The following is a 20,690-nucleotide window of genomic DNA, read 5'->3' on the forward strand; positions in this document are numbered from 1 at the left end:
ACAGTGCACTGCAGCTATGGAAGCCAGCTATCCAACTAGCTAACATTGACATAGTTCAAAAAAAATCCTCATGAGCTGGTTTATAATTTGCAAACAGTAAAAACATTACAAACGTAGACTATGCATGAGCTGATCTATTGATCGTCGCTTTCTATTGTCAGTTTGCTCATTCCTGTTGCGTGTACTCAACCTGGCAATCCGTGTGAGCTTCGAGTCTGAGGGGGGAGGAGGGGGTGGGGGGGCAACTCTCTTTAATATTTAGAATTTGGACAGCAGTACCCATTTTAAACTCTTGATGTCAATGTTGCATATTGCTCTTTTAACATTGAAAAAGTGACACACTTATACTTTAAAGAAAAGAAAAGGGCCCTTTTAACGTTAGCTTCCTTTTGCTAATGCTAACTCCTCTTGAGTTTGGGCTCAGATTCAAATTCTCACCAGAAGGCATAAGAACATCTCATTAAAAAACAAATCAGATGTTTTATCAATATCACCACAGCTTTCGGGGATTTTTCATTTTGCGTTTCTCTCCTGTCAGTTTAGCTAGCAAAACAGGTTCGAGAGCAGAGCTAGCCAGGAGCGGTTTACTGTCAACAGCACCAAATTTATACTTGCCTCAGTAGTCTGTCAGCTCTGTAGGCCTAGTCAAGCAAGGAGATTGTCTCAGTGTAACTATCGCTGTCTGCCAAGAGCTAAAAAATCTTCCCCAAGCAGATAAAAACGGAACAGTTTGGTGTTGATCCTCCCAATCTTTGTGACAGAACTGACTTAAAGGTGTGTCTAGCCAACGGCATTAGACACGATATGCTATCGTCACCGAATCTGCTATGTGCCATTTTATCCTTTGTGTCATGAATTTCAGGAATTGTTGCAGTAGTTCTGTTTTGTGCACTCTTTTTTTGATTTTGGATGCATTCCCTGCTGAAAAAAGAGGCTTAAACCAGACTACGGTGGTTAGCTAGTCTTCAAGCCTGTCTAAGCTGGTCAGGCTAGTCTGTATTGATGGTTTTACAGGGGTTTTGGGCATTTTTCAGCTAAATCGGCCTGGGAGACCAGCTGAAGAAACTGAGACCAGCAAACCAGCTTAGGCTAGTTTAACCCTTAAATGCAGGGGTGTTTCAGCAAACATTATTATATGGCTCCATCTATACGTCTATCACAAATGGATTTGCAAGAGACAATTCGAATTTAATAGAATAAAATATATTTTCTGTTATGTTTTGATATTTATATACACAGTAAGTTTACTATCACAGGATATCTATTTCCCAATGCATTTCAAGACAACTGAGTTCTATATTCATGCAAATTATTATGATATCTTGTGGATGTTCTGTGTGCAACTATGGCAAATTAGCCGTATGCCATATGCGTGTACACATAAACACATATTATACATGATATTTGTTACTCAAGATGGCACTGTTGATTCAGTGCATTTGACATTGGTATATATCAATGATATTGTATATATATAACTTTTATGTATAATTTTGCACTATTTATAAGAGGAATAATAAAAAGGTGGGGGCATAACTACAAAAAAATGTATGTGGTAAAGTAGATGGATTGAGTTCCTGGGTCACTTAAGACCCAAGTTATGCATTTTAAAATTAAGCTGGGGCTTTTTCAACAGAGATAACTTCAAAGATGAAGTTCTTACAACAAGTGGAAGTTGCTTTGTGCAGGCCATCATGGTCAGTTTTTCTGGCAGATATGTGTGTTTATTTCGCCCACAATTTATGTATTTGAAGTTCAACTTTAAATAACAGAAAGAATGGTCACCATAAACAGGCTTGGCTGGGACACAAATCTGTTTTGGATCTGTATGTTTGCACATGAGTTTTCAGAAGATTTGCAAGCCACTTGAGATTTATTTGAAAATATATCTATATATATATACGTCTCCCTTATCCTTAGCTGATCCAAGGCCCTCGGTTTTAAATGTATAGTAGATAAGATCAATGTTAACACAGAAAACTAAAATCTCCCCTGCAATTCAAATGGTGACAATACAGACTCAATTTGCTCTTTAGTTTAGTTTTACACTTGCAAAACCACAAACAAATGAAGTCACATTTGTGTCACATTTGTGCTCATTTTTATACGGTTAGAGTAAAGAGAAGTTATGCTTTACGAGAGCTTTTTTAAACATTACGTCTTGATTTGAACTGTGCCATGGGGGATATTTTTATACAGTATATCTGGATCTAACCTGATTGCACCAGCAAGTGCAAACTCATTTCACTGCTGTCATGGTGTGAATGTGGAAGTCCAGTGACACAGCCGTACCACACTTTCCACTGAGCCATTATCAAAGGTCACCAAGACAAGTCACATTATTTTGTGAAGTTACAGTAGATGGATTGTGTTATCCAATCACTTATCACACCTCGAACATGGGCAGATTGGTTTGACCAGCAGGGAAAATATCTAAAACAGGGGTCCCCAAACTTTTTTCTATGAGGGCCACATCATTTTTCCTTTCTATAATGGAGGGCCGTATTCTAACAGAAAATGGCATGGGCCGGAGTGATTTATTGTGGAGATTTTATTATGATTTTAAATGGATTTACAGTATTATGCCTCCTAATGCTAGATTAATTTATTATTTATGCACCATACATATCAAGTGATATATAGCCTATTAAAAGAGCATTATTACTATCGTAATGACATTTTTTCATATTCATTGCTATCGAAATCAAATTATTTACTTACTCATGCGTATTAGGCTAATCAGTGTGAACTATGTCCCCTTGACGCGCCAACCATACTAGGAGCTCTGTCATTCGTGATGCTGGCCAGCTTAGACCAGTCTAGATCCAACTCTTCTATCGTTTGGCACACTTTACCAAAAATATCCTCCCCTGTCGTAGTACCTTTGAGACTTTTTAGGGCTGCCAGCTCCTTGGACACTTCAAAGTTTGAGCTAACTCCGCGAAGAAAAATTAGCAGCTGTGCTGTGTCCTGCACGTCATTACTTTAATCCAGCGCTAATGCAAAAAAATCTAATTCTTTCACTTTTTCCTTCAGCTGGGCATATTATACCCCAGTTCTTCAATTCGTCTGGTGATTGTACTTGCGGACAGACTCACCGCATTTAAGACATCTTTCTTATCGGGGCACACCTCCTCCGCAACAGCATTCATACATTTCATTACGAACTCACCATCACTGAATGGCCTACCGCAGGTTGCAATCAGTTTAGCTACCTGAAAGCTAGCTCGAATGCATGACTGGTTCAACTGGGTTTGCCGTACAAACGTATTTTGTTGAGCAGATAATCCACTTTTTAGCTTCGACACTTTGTCTGCTCTCATTTGGCCTTGTAAACTCGCATACTTGTCTCTGTGGCGGGTTTCATAGTGTCGGCGCAGATTGTATTCTTTGAAAACGGAGACTGTTTCTTGACAGATGAGGCAAACAGCCATTTCTTTGCATTGAACAAAAAAATAATCACTTGTCCACTTTTGGTTAAATACCCTGCATTCTGAATCAACTTTTCTCTTTCCCAACCGTTTGGCCATTTTGTTGTCACTTTAAATTTTCTTGCTGGATCGCGTGCACCCGCTCGATCACGATGGAACGTTAATCCGGGTGAATCTAACAAATAATTTGGCTACTTTAATAATTATAACTAAGGGAAATTTTATTTTGAAAGCCAATATGTATTATCAAATACAAATATGATATGATTAAAACATATTTAAAATTAAATTGTAAAAATATTTCTCTGCATGGCATTGTTCAGAGGGCCGGTCCAAATGTGGGGGCGGGCCGTAGTTTGGGGACCCCTGATCTAGAAAGATATTTATTCAAGATTTAGACAGCACTAGCTGAGATTTTCTACCTGAGCTTTCACGAACATTAAATAATGCATGAAATCATGCTTTAGTATTGTGTTAGTGGGCTTCCAGGCATAGTTGCAGACAATGCTACACCATGAACCTCTGTGACGGAGTATATAAGAATACTTGATATTCTTTTGCCTCTTGTAGACTCCCTCTCTGATGTGATTTTTTCATTACCCCTTAGAGGGACAGCTCACCCAGAAATGAAAATTCTGATATCATTTACTCACTTTTAGGTTGTTCCAAACCAGTATGACATTCTTTCTTCTATGAAACACAAAAGGAGATGTTAGGCAGAATGTTAGCCTCAGTCACCATTCACGTTTAATGCATCCTTTTTTCTTTTCTTTTTTACACAATGAAAGTGAATGGTGACTGAGGCTAACAAAAAGACCAAGCCATATGCGTTTGAAACAACATGAGGGTGAATAAATGATATAATTTTAATATTTGGATGAACAGTCCATCTAACAACTATCAAACCTTTTACATACCGTTTCCTGGATATCTCTTACATAAGAAATGCATAAATTGTCTCCTTTGGTTTTGCGTCGAATTGATGAGTTGGTACAAGACATTTTCATTAGAAGTACAAATTTAGTAAGGAATAAAAATCAGTGATGGAATATGGTAAACATTCAGATAAATTATAGCTTAATCCATTACAGCAGAGAATTACATCTTAATCTTTAAAACTGTAATGTACTGCAGTATTGGAAAACAGATTGAAAAATGGATACTATCTATAATATATGAAGTTTCTTAATCTCTTAAAATGCATTTTATATTTAATGTACTTTTGTTTTGCAATTACAAAATCAGTGTTGGGGAAGCTACTTTTAAACTGTTGCTTCCCAAGCTACTCAAAATTTAAAGTGAACACTGCAAAAAAATATTTTTCTTTAGTATTTTGTCTTGTTTTGCAGTAAAAATAGCTAAATATTCTTAAAACAACATACATTTACTTGTCAATCAAAATTACATAAGATATTCAATCTGAATACTTTGATGAAACTTTATGCTTAAAACAGTCTGAAGTCTGTCCATCTATCCATCCATCCACCCATCCATCAAAATCTATAAATCTGTCCATCCATCCATCCATCCATCCACCCCTCCATCAAAATGTATATATTTATCCATCCATCCATCCATCAAAATCTATAAATCTGTCCATCCATCCATCCATCCACCCCTCCATCAAAATGTATATATTTATCCATCCACCCATCCATCAAAATCTATATATCTGTCCATCAATCCATCCATCCATCAAAATTTATAAATCTGTCCATCCATCCATCCATCCATCCACCCCTCCATCAAAATGTATATATTTATCCATCCATCCATCCATCAAAATCTATAAATCTGTCCATCCATCCATCCATCCACCCCTCCATCAAAATGTATATATTTATCCATCCACCCATCCATCAAAATCTATATATCTGTCCATCAATCCATCCATCCATCAAAATCTATATATCTGTCCATCCATCCATCCATCCATCCATCCATCTATCCATCAAAATCTATATATATGTCCATCCATCCATCCACCCCTAAATCAAAATGTATATATTTATCCATCCATCAAAATCTATATATCTGTCCATCCATCCATCCATCCACCCATCCATCAAAATCTATAAATCTGTCCATCCATCCATCCACCCCTCCATCAAAATGTATATATTTATCCATCCACCCATCCATCAAAATCTATATATCTGTCCATCCATCCATCCATCCATCCATCCATCAAAATCTATAAATCTGTCCATCCATCCATCCATCAAAATCTATATATCTGTCCATCCATCCATCCATCCATCCATCAAAATCTATATATATATGTCCATCCATCCATCCACCCATCCATCCATCCATCAAAATCTATATATATATGTCCATCCATCCATCCATCCATCCATCCATCAAAATCTATATATCCATCCATCCATGCATCTATTCAATTTGGGGGACATTAAATTGAACTTGTAAATGTATACTAAAGACATATGCATTTTTATATTACTGGATGTAGTTATTTTATATAACTGTGTTGAAATAAAGTTATAAACCGCAGCAATTAACTAACTATTTCACTTAAAGACGGCAAAGTCCCTTTAAGGCTGCACAGGGGCTTAGTGAATCATTTATGTTTACATGAACCGTCCGAACAAAATGACTCACTTAAATGAATTGGAGTTCTCTTCACTAAATATAATGATTTTGTTATATACAATGTGACAAATGTAACGTTTTTGTGACGCTACACTGCTACTCATTTGGTAAATCTAGGTCTTTAGTGGAAAAGCTACACTATTGTGAAATATAGCCGAGCTACTGTCACACTACTGAAAAATAGTGAAGTTAGTAGCATTGCCACTTGTAGTTAGCTTCTCCCCAACGCTATACAAAATATTGGGCTTCAGACTAAAACAAGCGTTTTTTTCTCTTCATCCTTACTTGCGCAAAATGCATACACACAACTACTTCCAGAATGAGGTGTTTCCTGAGCCTCTGTTCACCTGGACGCGGGTGGGCGGGAGACTCCTGGATGGCAGTTCCGAGAAAGATGGGAAGGAGCTTGTGTTGGAGCGGGTGCCGGCAGAACTTAACGGCTCAATGTACCGCTGCACGGCTCAGAATCCACTGGGCTCTACTGACACACACACACGCCTCATTGTTTTTGGTGAGTGTCCTCAACACACCCACACACTCATTCATACTTAATACACTCAATGAAAATCTTGTTTGCTTGTATTCTGATTGTATTATGTAGAGGGATGATAAGTAATCACTGTAAGTATTTAAATGGAATATTCTGTCATTATTTACACGACCCTCATGTCATTCTAAATTCATAAGCTGTTATGTTTTCTGTGGAATACTCATCTGGTACAAATATGTAGTCTTGTTTCATTAATCCAGAGTGAATTTTTTCGTACCTAGAAAGAAGGGAAGTGCAGTGAAGGCCCTGTTATGACAGCTTAAAATCCCCCTCCAGCAATTGTATCATTTTAATGTAACTCATCAACATCGTGTTAATATAAAAAATAGCCTCTAATGTTGAAAGTGTCATATTCTTACTGTATCTATGTGACAGTTCTATTCCCCTGTGATTTTGACTGGCTATTCTGTACTGCTGAAACAGATGCTTTGTCCACTAGGTCTTGGCTTTGTTTTCATTGATTTTGGAGAGAGATTGCTTGCTGACCATTGTGTGTACATTTGTGTGCATGTTTTACCACCCCTGGACTAGTTTCTGTACTAATACCCCCCCCCCGCCCCCCCCCAGCTTTCAACGCTGGCAGGGTTTATAAGAGATCTGCCTACAGTACGAGTGCAGATATAATCAAAGACTTGCTTTGGAAGATGAAGGACAGTCGGTTCTCAGCTGGATAATCCGAATGACAACCATGACCGAGGACACTAGCAACAAGCTGAATGCAGTTCATAAACAGCAGTGAACAACCAAAAAAATCACACCCATGATCAATAGAATCAATTTGTTTGTAGGTGCAACCACACATGAAAACCAATTCTTCTGAAAATAATGCACATTCATACACACACATAAATGTCGTGAGCACCCATCATGGATTTAAAAAAAAAACAAAGATGGTGTATTTAATTATTAACTTGCACAATTATCGTAGGTTAAAACAAAAAAGAGGCCAAAACATACTCTATGCAATATGTGAACACAGATGCAAATTTAATTTGTAGTTACGTTCAAAAACGTGTCAGACCGCAATTCAAAACGCAAATACACATTGCAGTCTCAACGCTGCCACAAGGGGTGCTGTAGCGGACTTTAATTTGAACTGGCCTTAAGGTGCGGTCATATTTACCTTCACATGGCGAAATTCAACGGGCAAAATACAATCATCGACGGTAATCAGAACGATCATGAATTTGAGCAATGGACTTCCTGTGGCGCAGAAATTACCCTTGTGGATGATACTTCGTACACAGATAAACTAAATGATCTCTATGGACAAGGATATCATTTTAGTGGCATATTGTTTTGTATAATTCTCCTCTCCCAGAGTATAAAATGCAGCATTAAAAAGAGTCTATTTTGTTTTATTTATTTTTTGGCTGGTTTCACACACACTCAACATCAGCCCATGGCTTCTTTGCCCACGATATTTCACTGTGCACAGGTAAATGTGACCGCGCCTTTAGTCTAAAACACAGTGGCCGAAATTGGTCCGTCCAATCAAGTCACACCTTCAACAGATAATTTGCTTATTGAAAATCCTGTCATCATCTACTCACCATGTCGATGCTCTAAACTTGACCTTACAGTAGATCACCTTAATGCACTAGGAGATAGCTGTGCCACTACACTGTAAAAAAAATTTTTTATTACTGATTATTTTTTGTCTTATTTTCTGGAGAAAAAAAAGTATATATTTAAAGGGATAGTTCACCCAATATTTACTCATTTACTCACTCTCATGCCATCCCAGATGCATATGACATTCTTTCTTCTGCATAACACAAACAAATATTTTTAAAAGAATATCTCAGCTTCGTTGGTACATTAAATGAATGTATAAAGCACAGACAATCATAGTAAAAGTAATTAATTTGACTCCAGTGGTTAAATGAATGTCTTCCAAAGCATAACAATCGATTTGGGTGAGAAAAAGAGTCATATTTAAGTCCTTTTCACTATAATATTTTACTTCCGTTTGCTCTCTGATGCATGTCCACGAGGGGACTTGAGACATGATATAACTGTATATCATGACGCGATATAACTGGAAGTGCAGCTTCATTTGTTTACAAGGAAACACTGTTCACAAGCCTCATTGTTTTTTCTTTTTTTTACATTTACATTTACATTTTTTACTTTTGAACACGGCAACGTGCTTACATCACGTGAGAGGAAGCATGAACCGAGTCCCCTCATGGGTGCACTTTGGAGATTGACCGGAATTAAACAATTATAGTGAAAAGGACTTAAATATTGATATGTTTCTCACTCATAGCAATCATATTGCTTTAGATGACATTAAGTTAACCACTGGAGTCCTATGGATTACTTTTAGGCTGCATGTATGTGCTTTTTGGAACTTAAAAGTGCTGATCACCATTCGCTTGCATTGTGAGGACCTACAGAGCTGAGATATTCTACTAGAAATCTTTGCTTTTGTTCTGCAGAAGACAGAAAGTCATATACACATCTGGGCTGGTATGAGGATGAATACATTATGAGAGAATTAAAATTTTTGATTGAACTGTCCCTTTAAGCATCTTTAAAACATGCTATTTGCTTGAGTCTGAACATTGTTGGCAAGGAGAGGAGAGTTGTGATTACGAGCCTTTGAACTGGACAACTATTGACCCGTTTCAATGGCCATTCATTAAAGTCCATCAGTTGTATTAAAGAACAAAGATCAGCATTTAGGAGAAAGGAAGCTTGCAGCGTCAGGTCTTGTTAATACGTACATTTTGTTCTGCTATAGTATCATATGAAGGGGCAGCATTGTACTTAAGAGGATTCTTGGAAACAATTTCAGTGAGGTTTTTTGAGTTAGCGTGTCTGTGTGTTCACGGAGAGCTCAAAAGAATTCAAAAGGTTTCAGTTTTTGGTGGGTTTCACACAGATGTGAATTCTGCACTTTAAGAGGATTCTAGTCTTTTTCTACTGTATCTTCATCCTTCATTACACCACAAAACTAAGATGTTATCTTTGTTACATCCACTAATGCACTCTTTTTCTCTCTCTCTCTCCTCCTCTTTATCGCTGACTCCCCTATCTTCTGCTGTGTTCTACAGAAAACCCCAGTATGATGAAAAACACACAGAACCCGAACAGTAAGTATTTGAGAGTATGAACAATTAGATTCCTTGGCTGTGTGAAAGCACTTTGCTGCCTCTTGTTTGAGAAAGCTTCTCGATTAATTTAAAATCTCTAGAGTGCAGCTCCACTGTGTTTTCTTTCTATGCATGATATAATTGTAATATTGCAAAACTAAGAGTTTGCAAAAAGGTGATATTACAGTTATGCAGCATGTAATGCATGTACAGGTATGCATTCTGAGGAGAGAAGAGAGAGTGAATGGAACCTTATTCATTCCATAAATTAAATTAATTGCAGTACAGTGATATTCAGATATGATCCAGGGAAAATGCAACGGTTCTCATTCACTAATAATTGCATACAAGTGATCTGACCCATGCAAAAATCTGATATATGGCAATGCATGTGAAACACATATATATTATGTATGGTCATGTATGGTTTTCTCTGATATAACAAAAAATATGCAACATATATTTCAAAACAATAGAGTTATTTCCATTTTCATATATGAAACATTTATTTTCCCAAATGCACACTTGAAAATTTTTTTATTTTTTTTTGCAGTTAATTAGACTAATTTGTAATTTCATACAAGTATATGTATATAAGCCATAAAAGCAGTGGACATGCTATAATTCAAATGCAAATGGATCAAATGGGCAGATTCACTTCATATCAAGCTTTATTGGCAAAATAAACAATGCATTTTTAGACACTATAAATGCAGATATAAAAAACATTTAATGCTGAAGTTTAATTTGCTGAAGTTGCACACATGGTTCCAATTTCGGCTCAGATGACAGAGAGTGAGCGTTTTGGGTGATGAGAAGAGATACAGCAGCTTGCCTGTATCTTTCCTACACCTGGCTCACCACTTGTGGGTGAAGTCTCTATTTTCTGTATAGTAAATCCGCTCCTGTGTTTATTATGCCTTAGACGTGTCACGCATAATGAATAATCATGTACTGCTCCACACAATCAGTTTCTGTGCTAAGATCTGCAGTCGAGTCGAGCGTGTACCCCTTGGAGATTTATAAATGTCAATTTTACCTACAAGAATTGGGGAAAGTTTTAAGTTTCAGGAAGTGAAAAAACAATAACTTTTAAACAGTCAATTAATCACAGATATTAATGCGTTAAATTGGCCAGCCCTAATAAATGAGAGCCGATGTCAAATTAGCTCTGTTTTCCTCTCTTGTTTACTCCTTGATTCTCTCTCTTTCTCTGAGACATTTCAAAAGCTACACACTCTGTTTGTTATTTTCTCTGGCCTCCCGCCGTCCCCTGCTCCTCTGAAGAGGCCATGTGTCTTCCAAAGCCTTGCTGCTTTCATCATTTAGAATATACTGTAGAAGTGAGCCATCACTTACCAATGCACCAGCGAGTCCACAGCGAATATAATTCAGTGATGGATTACAGTTGTTTTATACATTCAGTGCAGGCTCATTTACAGTTTCTTAGAGACTCATATTTAAAGATGAAGAACTATCAGACAGAGGGGCGAAAGGAGGGCCCCTTCTCTTTTTTTTACTTCTTGTTATGTTTTTCTTTCTTTTCTGTTTGTGTCTCTCATTCTTTTCACCCTAAACCCATACCGCACCTTCCTCTGCTCCACCGCATCTACGGATGTAAATTTGAATAAGCAAATGCAGCAGGGCAGGTGTGTGAGAGCAAGGACAGAATCAGGTCAACGTGAGCGCTGATCTTGAGGCGGGCCTCAAATGCTCCAGCTTGTAGAACAAGGCCCCACGAGGTCACCATGTCTGACATGTGTCTGAATCTCAAGCACCCTCTCGCTCACAAAATAGCACCCTAAAGACCTGCAAATATTCTGAAGTCTGGAATGATACTTCTGTGTCCTGCTCAGTTAAAAGAAAACACTTTTTATTTGTTTGGAATAGCATACCACCATACTACGCCTACTATTTTTGCAGTATGTAGACTGTGCATAGAAATCAAATTTGCTTTATGCATGGAATACCCAGGTGACCTTCTAAATATGTTAACAATGTATACATACTAAATCTCACAACACAATGTGTTTCAATGTGCTTGACCTTCCATTTCAAGTGTAAACAGGATCATTTATTTTAAGAATAGGAGAGACGGGGGGCCTGGGTAGCTTAGCAAGTAAAGACGCTGACTACCACACCTGGAGTTGCAAGTTTGAATCCAGGGCGTGCTGAGTGACTCCCGTCAGACTTCCTAAGCAACCAATTGACCCGGTTGCTAGGTTGGGTAGAGTCACGTTGGGTTAACCACCTCGTGGTCACTATAAGGGGGTTATCGCTCTCAGTGGGGTGCGTGGTGGATGCCACGGAGAATATGTCTCCGCAGTATGTCCTTCGCAGATGCGTGGATTAACGGTCTCAGATGCGGAGGCAACTGAGATTCGTCCTCCGCCACCCAGATTGAAGCGAGTCACTACGCCACCACAAGGACCTAGAACGCATTGGGAATTGGGCATGCCAAATTGGGAAGAAAAGGGGAGAAAAAAAAAAGAATAGGAGGGACGAGTCGAAATACATTTTTGTGGTAATCAACATCATGCCACAAATGCTGTAGATTGAGCTTTACTTGTATTGAACTGGAAATATTCCTTTAAGAAAATTGCTTATTTCAGCGTTTTTGTGGCATTTTGAAACATCATGTTATTGCAAACGCAATTTTACTTACACCGTTTAAGGGGTTAAGAGAAAGCAGTTTAAAACACCTAAGTTTCTGCCAGAGAACACATCTTATGTGGTCATGTATATGCACAAGCAGTGTTTAGGTGTTTATAGAGTGTGCATGTACGTATGCGCTCAAATGCAGTGGGGGAATCCCAGAGTATGATATAAGAGGAAAATGTGAACAACGCTTTCTTGTCTTAAGCAGCTTCTCACAATAAACAGCTTTCTGGTGTCCATGTAAACAAGCTCATTATTTGATTGGACTGCCAAATTCCTTTAACATTTTTACACAAAATTAGATAAAAAATGCAAAATATCCATTTTATTACCAAGATGATAACTGGACGTCACTCGCTGAATTAAACAGACAATGTGATGACAATCTAGCTTTCTACTGTTTGAAATGTTTATCATTGCATTGTTTATATCAGTTTGCAGTATACTGTGCGTATATTTTCTGTATGCATGGAATATGCAGATGACCTAATGCAGTATACAGCAGAGCACTCTGCAAACTATATACTATACTTGAAATACATTATTCCACAATCCAACCTCAACTTGATCTTCTATTCTGAGAGTGATGAATGAACCGAAAGCAACATCTGCCTCTAATATTTGGATGGTAATGCATTTTTATACCAAATTGAATTGAAAATACCAAATAGCCCTATTTATTTCTGAGATGATAATGGGACGCCAATCTTTGAATTAAACATGCAGAATATTGAGGTCATGTGACAGTGTAGCATGCCGCTTGAAATGTTTAGTGTTGCATACTGCATCATATTTTACATAGTACACAGTGTTTAGTCAATATACTTTGCAGTAAACCAACCTGGTCTCTTGGAATAATGTTACTATAACTATTGATTTTTGCTAAATGACTTTAACGTGGCTCGTTAAAGTTACTCGTGGCAGTTTCCTGGCGAAATCAACTAGTGGCGCTACAACAATGACTTTTATTCACTTTCCCACCAATCACGAGTGAAATGGCTCATTATAATTACATAAACATGTATTTTTCACTCTGTTTCTCACACAATGTTATCTTATAACATGTAAAATTGTACTATAGTGCATGACTCATTTTAACGTTTACATTTACAAGCTTGTTCATGTGTGATCAAATTGTGCAGTAGCTCAACGAGTGTTGCATATGCGATCCAAAGGACCGGGGTATGAATCCTGAAGAGCACACGAGTCGAGCCAAAAGTGTCATAGAAGCATCACAAAATGATATGTATGCTTCAGAAATCGGTTAGGTTTAGGGTAGGGAGGTCGGTTTTGTTCATTTAAATCTTGATATAACATTTACCTTAAAAAAGCGCATCTGTTCGGGAGAACATTTAACTCTTTTTTTTTTTTAGCTGCACACAGTGGAGTTTTCTCTTGGGAACTGCCCTGAGACGTGCAATGAACCAGATATTTACATTTTTTTCTAAATGTTTTGAAAACAGTCACACAATGTTCGTTGCATGGGAGGAGGCACTCATGAATTGCGATCTCAGAGTACCCAGCCCCTTGAGATATAGAGAAAAATAAAAAAAACAAATTCAATTGAAGCTTTGAAGAAAGTTAGTAATGTTGTTGGTTTTGTGAATTGTTTTCTGAGGTTTGCTACCAAACCTTGCTGCTGAGCAGATGAATTCAATAAAATTCATAAATTAATATTTACTAAAATTCCATTATTTTTATTAGCATTATTAGCATTGCTGGATTTATAGTTATTATTATAATTAATATATATATATATATATATATATATATATATATATATATATATATATATATATATATATATATCAATTAATTTACACCCCTGTTTGCATTACACAACCAACTCCATTTATATATATATATTTGCAACATGAATGATCATTTTTGATCATCATATCTGTCCAATCTGTAGAAGTAGCAGGCGTTAGGACAAAATATGTCGGATGGTCGGAACTCCACACAGCCTCCATACGACACTCTGTCGTTTGTCAATATTTAATTTGTCGGATGCACTGAAAAGGCGGCTTCAGTCCAGTAAGACGAAAGAAAATGATCTGCAAAAATCTAATGAGTAATTTTCAAATTTAAATAAAACTGTTAGTAAAAAGTACTGTTTTGTTCTTTGCAATTAAGTAAAATTACAAGTATTTAAATAGCACTCAAGTAAAGTACAAATCCCAAAAATAATACTTACGTATAATACTTAAGTATTTTTACTCAATTACTTTACTCCCCTGTTTGTATTACATAACCAACTCCACTTACAATCTTGTTTGCACGCAAGTTGCGTGGTTTTTTTGATAGAGCGTTGTACTTGCAACACGAAGGACCAAGTTACGAGTCCTGAAATGCGCGCAAGTTGACACGTGAGCCAAAAATGCCATAGAACCACCACAAATGATGTTGTTGCTGCAGCAATAGCAGGTTTAAGGTTTAGGGTACGAAGGTAGGTTTTGTTGATTTAAAACTCAAAACCTCATCTGTTTTGGAGACAATTGTCATTACACATTGGACATTTCACCTCGAAACTGCTTTGATACATGTAATGAACCACGTAATATCATTTTGCAAAAATGTCGCCACGGCCGCAGAATTTTCTTGAGATCAAGCTGGAGTAAACAGTACGGAGCTGTTCCATTCCAAACATAGCTACTGAGTTTTGACCATAAAAGAAAACATTTATTCTAATTGTAGACCTGTAGTGGTAGTTTATGTTATATTATGGCACTTACACCAATATAAGCCATAAAAGTTGAAGTACTATTAAATATTATCACTTATATAGCCAGTGAAAGTGTAATAGTGATGGTAATAAAATTACTAAAGTGTAGAGGAAGAACTGTTGCTCATAATTCTCATGACAGCCATCATCATTAAGTGCTTAGTGACCATTCTATAGTATTCATGAAAGTTTTGGTCCCGGTGATCCAGCACTGCTTGTACAGCTCACGCAAAACCTTTTACAGCACATTAGACAATTACACTAAAGTACCTGAGAAAAAAAGCACTATTGTACTGCTTGCTTGCCTACTGTACTGCAGCCTGAAGGATCCAGTCATGCAAAAGTGAGGATCTCTACTTGTCCCCTTATTAGCCAGATGCTTTTCTACAGGAGATAAAACCATGTCCTGTGAAGCCACTCAGGGCCAAAGGCTTTAAAGTTTGAAACAAGTTTAAAATGGCCAATATACTTTAATCACAGTAGTGTCATATTTGATTTTTGATGTGAATGAAAATAAGGCTGTGAGTGATAGACTAGTCTCTTCTTTGGTTGCTCTCATGAAAGAAAAAGACGTTAAATATATGTAAAGCTTGCATTTGTGGCAAAATGCTGATGTCACAAAACATTATTTGATCAGGACCGGTACTATGATATGACCCGTAAACATTAAAATACATATTGTTTCAAAAGTATAGCCAAGAGATGTAAACATTATACGTGAAAATCTGATTTTAATGATAAAATTGCTTACTGACTGTATCTGTATAAAGTTATATCCTATATTACAACTTTGTTGTCATGACAACAAAATTCGGTAATCCTGATGTTGGATATAAATTTATTCATTGAATTTATTACATGCAAATCCTGTATTTATATATATATATGTGTGTGTGTGTGTGTGTGTGTGTGTGTGTGTGTGTGTGTGTGTGTGTGTGTGTGTGTGTGTGTGTGTGTGTGTGTGTACTACTTTTGGCTATACTTTTGAAACATTGGAAACTCATTCATGAAACATGAGAATTGTTCATTGCCAAAAGTTTGGAATAATGTACAGATATTGCTCTGATGGAAAGAAATTAGTACTTTTATTCACCAAAGTGGCATTCAACTGATCAGAATGTTAGTCAGGACAGTAATAATGTGAAAAATTATTGTTACAATTTGAAAAAACATTTCAGAACTTAAACTACTTCAAAGAGTTCTCATCAAAAAATCCTCCATGTGCAGCAATGACAGCTTTGCAGATCCTTGACATTCTAGCTGTCAGTTTGTCCAGATACTCGGGTGACATTTCACCCCACACTTCCTGTAGCACTTGCCATAGATGTGACTGTCTTGTTGGGCACTTCTCACGCACCTTACAGTCTAGCTCATCCCACAAAAGCTCAATGGGTTTAAGATCCGTAACACTCTTTTCCAATTATCTGTTGTCCAATATCTGTGTTTCTTTGTCCACTCAAACCTTTTCTTTTTGTGTTTCTGTTTCAAAAGTGGATTTTTCTTTGCATTTCTTCCAATAAGGCCTCCTGAGTCTTCTCTTTACTGTTGTACATGAAACTGGTGTTGAGCGGGTAGAATTCAATGAAGCTGTCAGCTGAGGACATGTGAGGCGTCTATTTCTCAAACTAGAGACTCTGATGTACTTATCCTCTTGTTTAGTTGTACATCTGACCTTCCACATCTCTTTCTGTCCTTGTTAGAGCCAGTTGTGCTTTGTCTTTGAAGACTGTAGTGTACAATTTGTATGAAATCTTCAGTTTTTTTTGGCAATTTCAAATATTGTATAGCCTTCATTCCTCAAAACCAAAACAATGATTGACTGATGAGTTTTTAGAGAAAACTGTTTCTTTTTTGCCATTTTTGACCTAATATTGACATTAAGACATGCCAGTCTATTACATACTGTGGCAACTCAAAAACAAACACAAAGACAATGTTAAGCTTCATTTAATGAAACAAATAGCTTTCAACTGTTACCAAACAACAAACCAAATAAGCAATTTAGCATGATTACTGACGGATAATGTGTTGGAGTGATGGCTGTTAGAAATGGGGCCTGTCTAGATTTTATAAAAAAAAACTTTTATCAAATAGTGATGGTGCTGATTTTACATCAGTAATGTTCTGACTATAGCTTGTGATCAGTCGAATCCCACTTTTGTGAATTAAAGTACCAATTTCCTTCCGAAACAGCAAAATCTGTACATTATTCCAAACTTTTTGCCACCAGTGTAAATTCTCGGATTCAGAAAAGTTTTTGTATGTTCTAAATGTTAGTTTGTATGAACAAAATTGACCTGCTCCCGACCATGTGTAAATCATGTATTAGACATAAAATGTTTTGTGTTCTTTTAGACAAACTGCCATGACTACATCTTGATAGAAGTGAAAGTAAATAAGTAATGAAAAAGATAAGTAAATAAGTGAAAATAACCTTAAAAAATAAAAAATTTTGTATAGGCATCGATATATAGCCTTCAGTTGAGAACATGTGATCAACGTTAATTCTGTTAAAGCTATGCTATAAATAAACACATGTTGTGGGCAGGTGCGTACTCAATACAACAGCAAAAAAAAGGAGAAAATGCCCCGCACTGCCTTAGCTTTCGGTCAAAAACCTTCTTTGGGCATTCTACCAATTTATTTGAAGATTCTTCCAGTTGCAAGGGAAGTAAATCAATGTTGCAGTCTTTATTTACTCGAGATGTTTCACAAATGACGATGGTGATGCGCTCCACTGAACCAGAGAAGGTTAATGGTGGTGACATTTTTACACTAAAGCTACTTGTCAAACCATTTTAATTGTTCAATTCACAAAAGAACCTCTGATGACATAAAAAGCATGCGATGACTGTAAGTTCCTCAATTTCTTTTTGGAATGAACATGCAAATGTTTGCTAAATCAATATTTTACAATGTGAGTGCACACCATAAAATGTATTTTTTAATTATGTATTACTGTTCGTATAAATGTAAAATATAAAACCATAAATCCTTTCTATTCTCATTTACCAATGAGCCTGAAGTCTTCTTTAAATGGTGTTTTCATGGCCGTGGATTTTGATAATTGTGAATGAACATGTCCCTATTTACAAATGTTTTACTAAAAAATCTAGGGGGTATAAAGCATCCGTGAATCCAGAGGAAAGTTTTCGTGAAGCAAACTTTTATGCTTCCAATTTATTCACATATTTATGAGAGTTTAATAAATGAGGCCCATTTTGTCTTTTAGCATTTATGAACTGGTCCCAAACAAGGAGTGAGTCCAAATATTTTTTTCTGGCAATCAATATTATGACACAAATGCTGTTGATTGAACTTTTATTGAGCCCGGAACATTCCTAAAGGAATTTTCTGGGTTCAACACAAGTTGAGCTCAATCGATGATAATGCTGATTACCAAAAAAAAAAAAAACACCTCATTTTCTATAGAAAATGCAAATATCTGGGTTGCAGTTCGGCACTTACAATGGAAGTGAATGGGGCAAATCTGTAAATGTTAAAATGTAAACACTGTTTCAAAAGTATAGCCACAAGAATTAAACAATATACATGTTAACATTATTTTAGTGTGATAACATCGCTTACAAACCTTTCGTGTGCAGTTACATCCAATTTTACAACTTCGTTGCCATGACCATTGTAATGGTCACATGACCACGACCATAAACGACTGTTTAAACAACTTTAAAGCTAAAATAATACACACATTTTAACAGAACCATTAATGTAGCTGCTTTTATAAAAATTATTAGCTTCACATTTCTGTCTTTAAACCTTCAAACATTTTCACTTCCATTGTAAGTGTCTCACTGTGACCTCGGTTTTTGCTTTTTTTAAAGAAAAGGAGGGATGAGTCTATATGATGTTTGAGTAATCAACCTTATACCGCAAATGCTGTCAACTGAGCCTAATTTGAATTGAACCCAGAATATTCCTTTAACACAAGGCTATGGACATGTTTCAACAGCACAAAAAATGGATAAGTACTGAGGTGTTATGGAAGTATTTCTGCCAAATATTAATTACTCTATTTCCTCTTTCAGATGGAGCTCCTGGTTTGCACAAGCTTGGACTGATATTTTTGCCTCTTGTTCTCACAGTGACTGTTGAGCTGACGTGAATATCTTTAATTCAACCACACACAAACACGCCTCCTCTCCTGTCCGCCACACACACTCACATACACACAAGCCTTCTCCAATCCATGCATTTATCAGTGAGAGAACCCCCAACAGGGGGCGCACCACCTTTTTATGTGGAAAAAAAAAACAAAAAAAAGATCCAGATTATAATACCCCTGATTTAAAAAAAATAAAAGTAATTATAACATGCTGAAAATAAGAACAAGAACCTCCTTTTGTCTGCCCCTTTCCACACAAACGCGTTTTTGTTTTGTTTTTTTACCATCAAAATTGCCTGTCAATCAACAAAGATCTGCCATTCAGATAAAAGGAAACAGGAGAAGAGCTTTCAAGCCGAACACAGATGTCAGGCACTGCGGTGTGGAAAAAAGACACTTCAGAAACGTTGACTGTCGCTTCAACTCAAATCTAGCTGTCCTCAAGATGCCTCCATAGAATACTGCACCACTGGCACAAACAGGAGATGGGCGACCCCCTTTTTGAGGAACACCTGATCTCGATCGTTACGGCATTTGTGTTTTTTGACCACAGTATTTTTTCCGTTCGATTTTCTCAAATGGCTCTCGGCTGGAATGTAACAAAAAAACGAAACAAAAAAAAACAGAGACAATACTAAAAGTCCTGTGACATTTCATTGCAAAGAGATGGAAGATCCTCTTTTTAAGTGTATTTTGTGTACATCCCTGTAAATAATACAAAGTATATTACAGAAAATAAAAAATAAAATTATAGGGACTCGGGGTCAGGATTTTGGGGGAGTGATGCAAGGGGGGTAGCAGCTAATGGATTTATTGTGTGCGTCTGGTCATCCCCAGTGACCATCAACTGAAATCCAACCCAGGCTTTAAGAAAGCAGTGAAATCAGTGGCCTTACTGATCTGATTTCATGTGTTCAGTATCTATAACATCTGTGTGACTGTTCAACCACAGAGGAAAGAGGACGACTCTTCTCGGGGTTGTAGTGCATGTGTCGTTTGAAGATGATTTCCCCTCCGCATCTGTTTGTCACATACCTGTCCTTAAGTTCTTGTTGCATATTCAGTGATCTGCATCGTGTACAGTCCTTATCTCTGATCTAACAGTTACTGCTAGGATCATGTTAGCCACTATTCGGACCCCCTCTCCCCCATCTTTCAAAGTAAGCTCAAGTGAAGCCAAGTGTAAACAGGGTTGTTGCATTTGTTTCATATCACCTGTATTAAAAATGGAGATGATCAACTTAACACAACTGGAGTGTGATTGTCCTTTGGATGCTTTGTTTCGAAGATTTTTGTTCACTCAATGACATGCTATATACCACATGCTAATACATATCTAGTTTTCTAGTAGCAGTGTTTTCCAGACAGAGTCAATGCTATGAAGCGATATCATTAAATTATAATAATCATCATCAACATAGATTTGACTCTGCGTTATACATTCCTCTCAATAACATGCTCAAATGCCTGTGTTTTTTTATTATATTAC

The 20,690-nt window shown here is 36.9% G+C and overlaps 1 protein-coding gene across 2 annotated transcripts in view; it reads left to right on the top strand.

The window, feature by feature from the left end:
* igsf21a (immunoglobin superfamily, member 21a) overlaps positions 1 to 20,427 on the top strand; it is a 331,022-nt gene extending 310,595 nt beyond the window's left edge. For both annotated transcript variants that reach the window (XM_052101058.1, XM_052101057.1), the window contains exons 8-10: positions 6,363 to 6,555; positions 9,657 to 9,695; positions 19,125 to 20,427. In XM_052101058.1, coding sequence (XP_051957018.1) covers positions 6,363 to 6,555; positions 9,657 to 9,695; positions 19,125 to 19,201 — 309 coding nt within the window. In that variant the 3' untranslated portion in view covers positions 19,202 to 20,427. The remainder of the gene's footprint in view (positions 1 to 6,362; positions 6,556 to 9,656; positions 9,696 to 19,124) is intronic.
* Positions 20,428 to 20,690: the final 263 nt, after the last annotated feature.

The sequence above is a fragment of the Xyrauchen texanus genome, chromosome 32, assembly GCF_025860055.1.
Source record: "Xyrauchen texanus isolate HMW12.3.18 chromosome 32, RBS_HiC_50CHRs, whole genome shotgun sequence".
In the NCBI taxonomy this organism is placed as follows: domain Eukaryota; kingdom Metazoa; phylum Chordata; class Actinopteri; order Cypriniformes; family Catostomidae; genus Xyrauchen; species Xyrauchen texanus.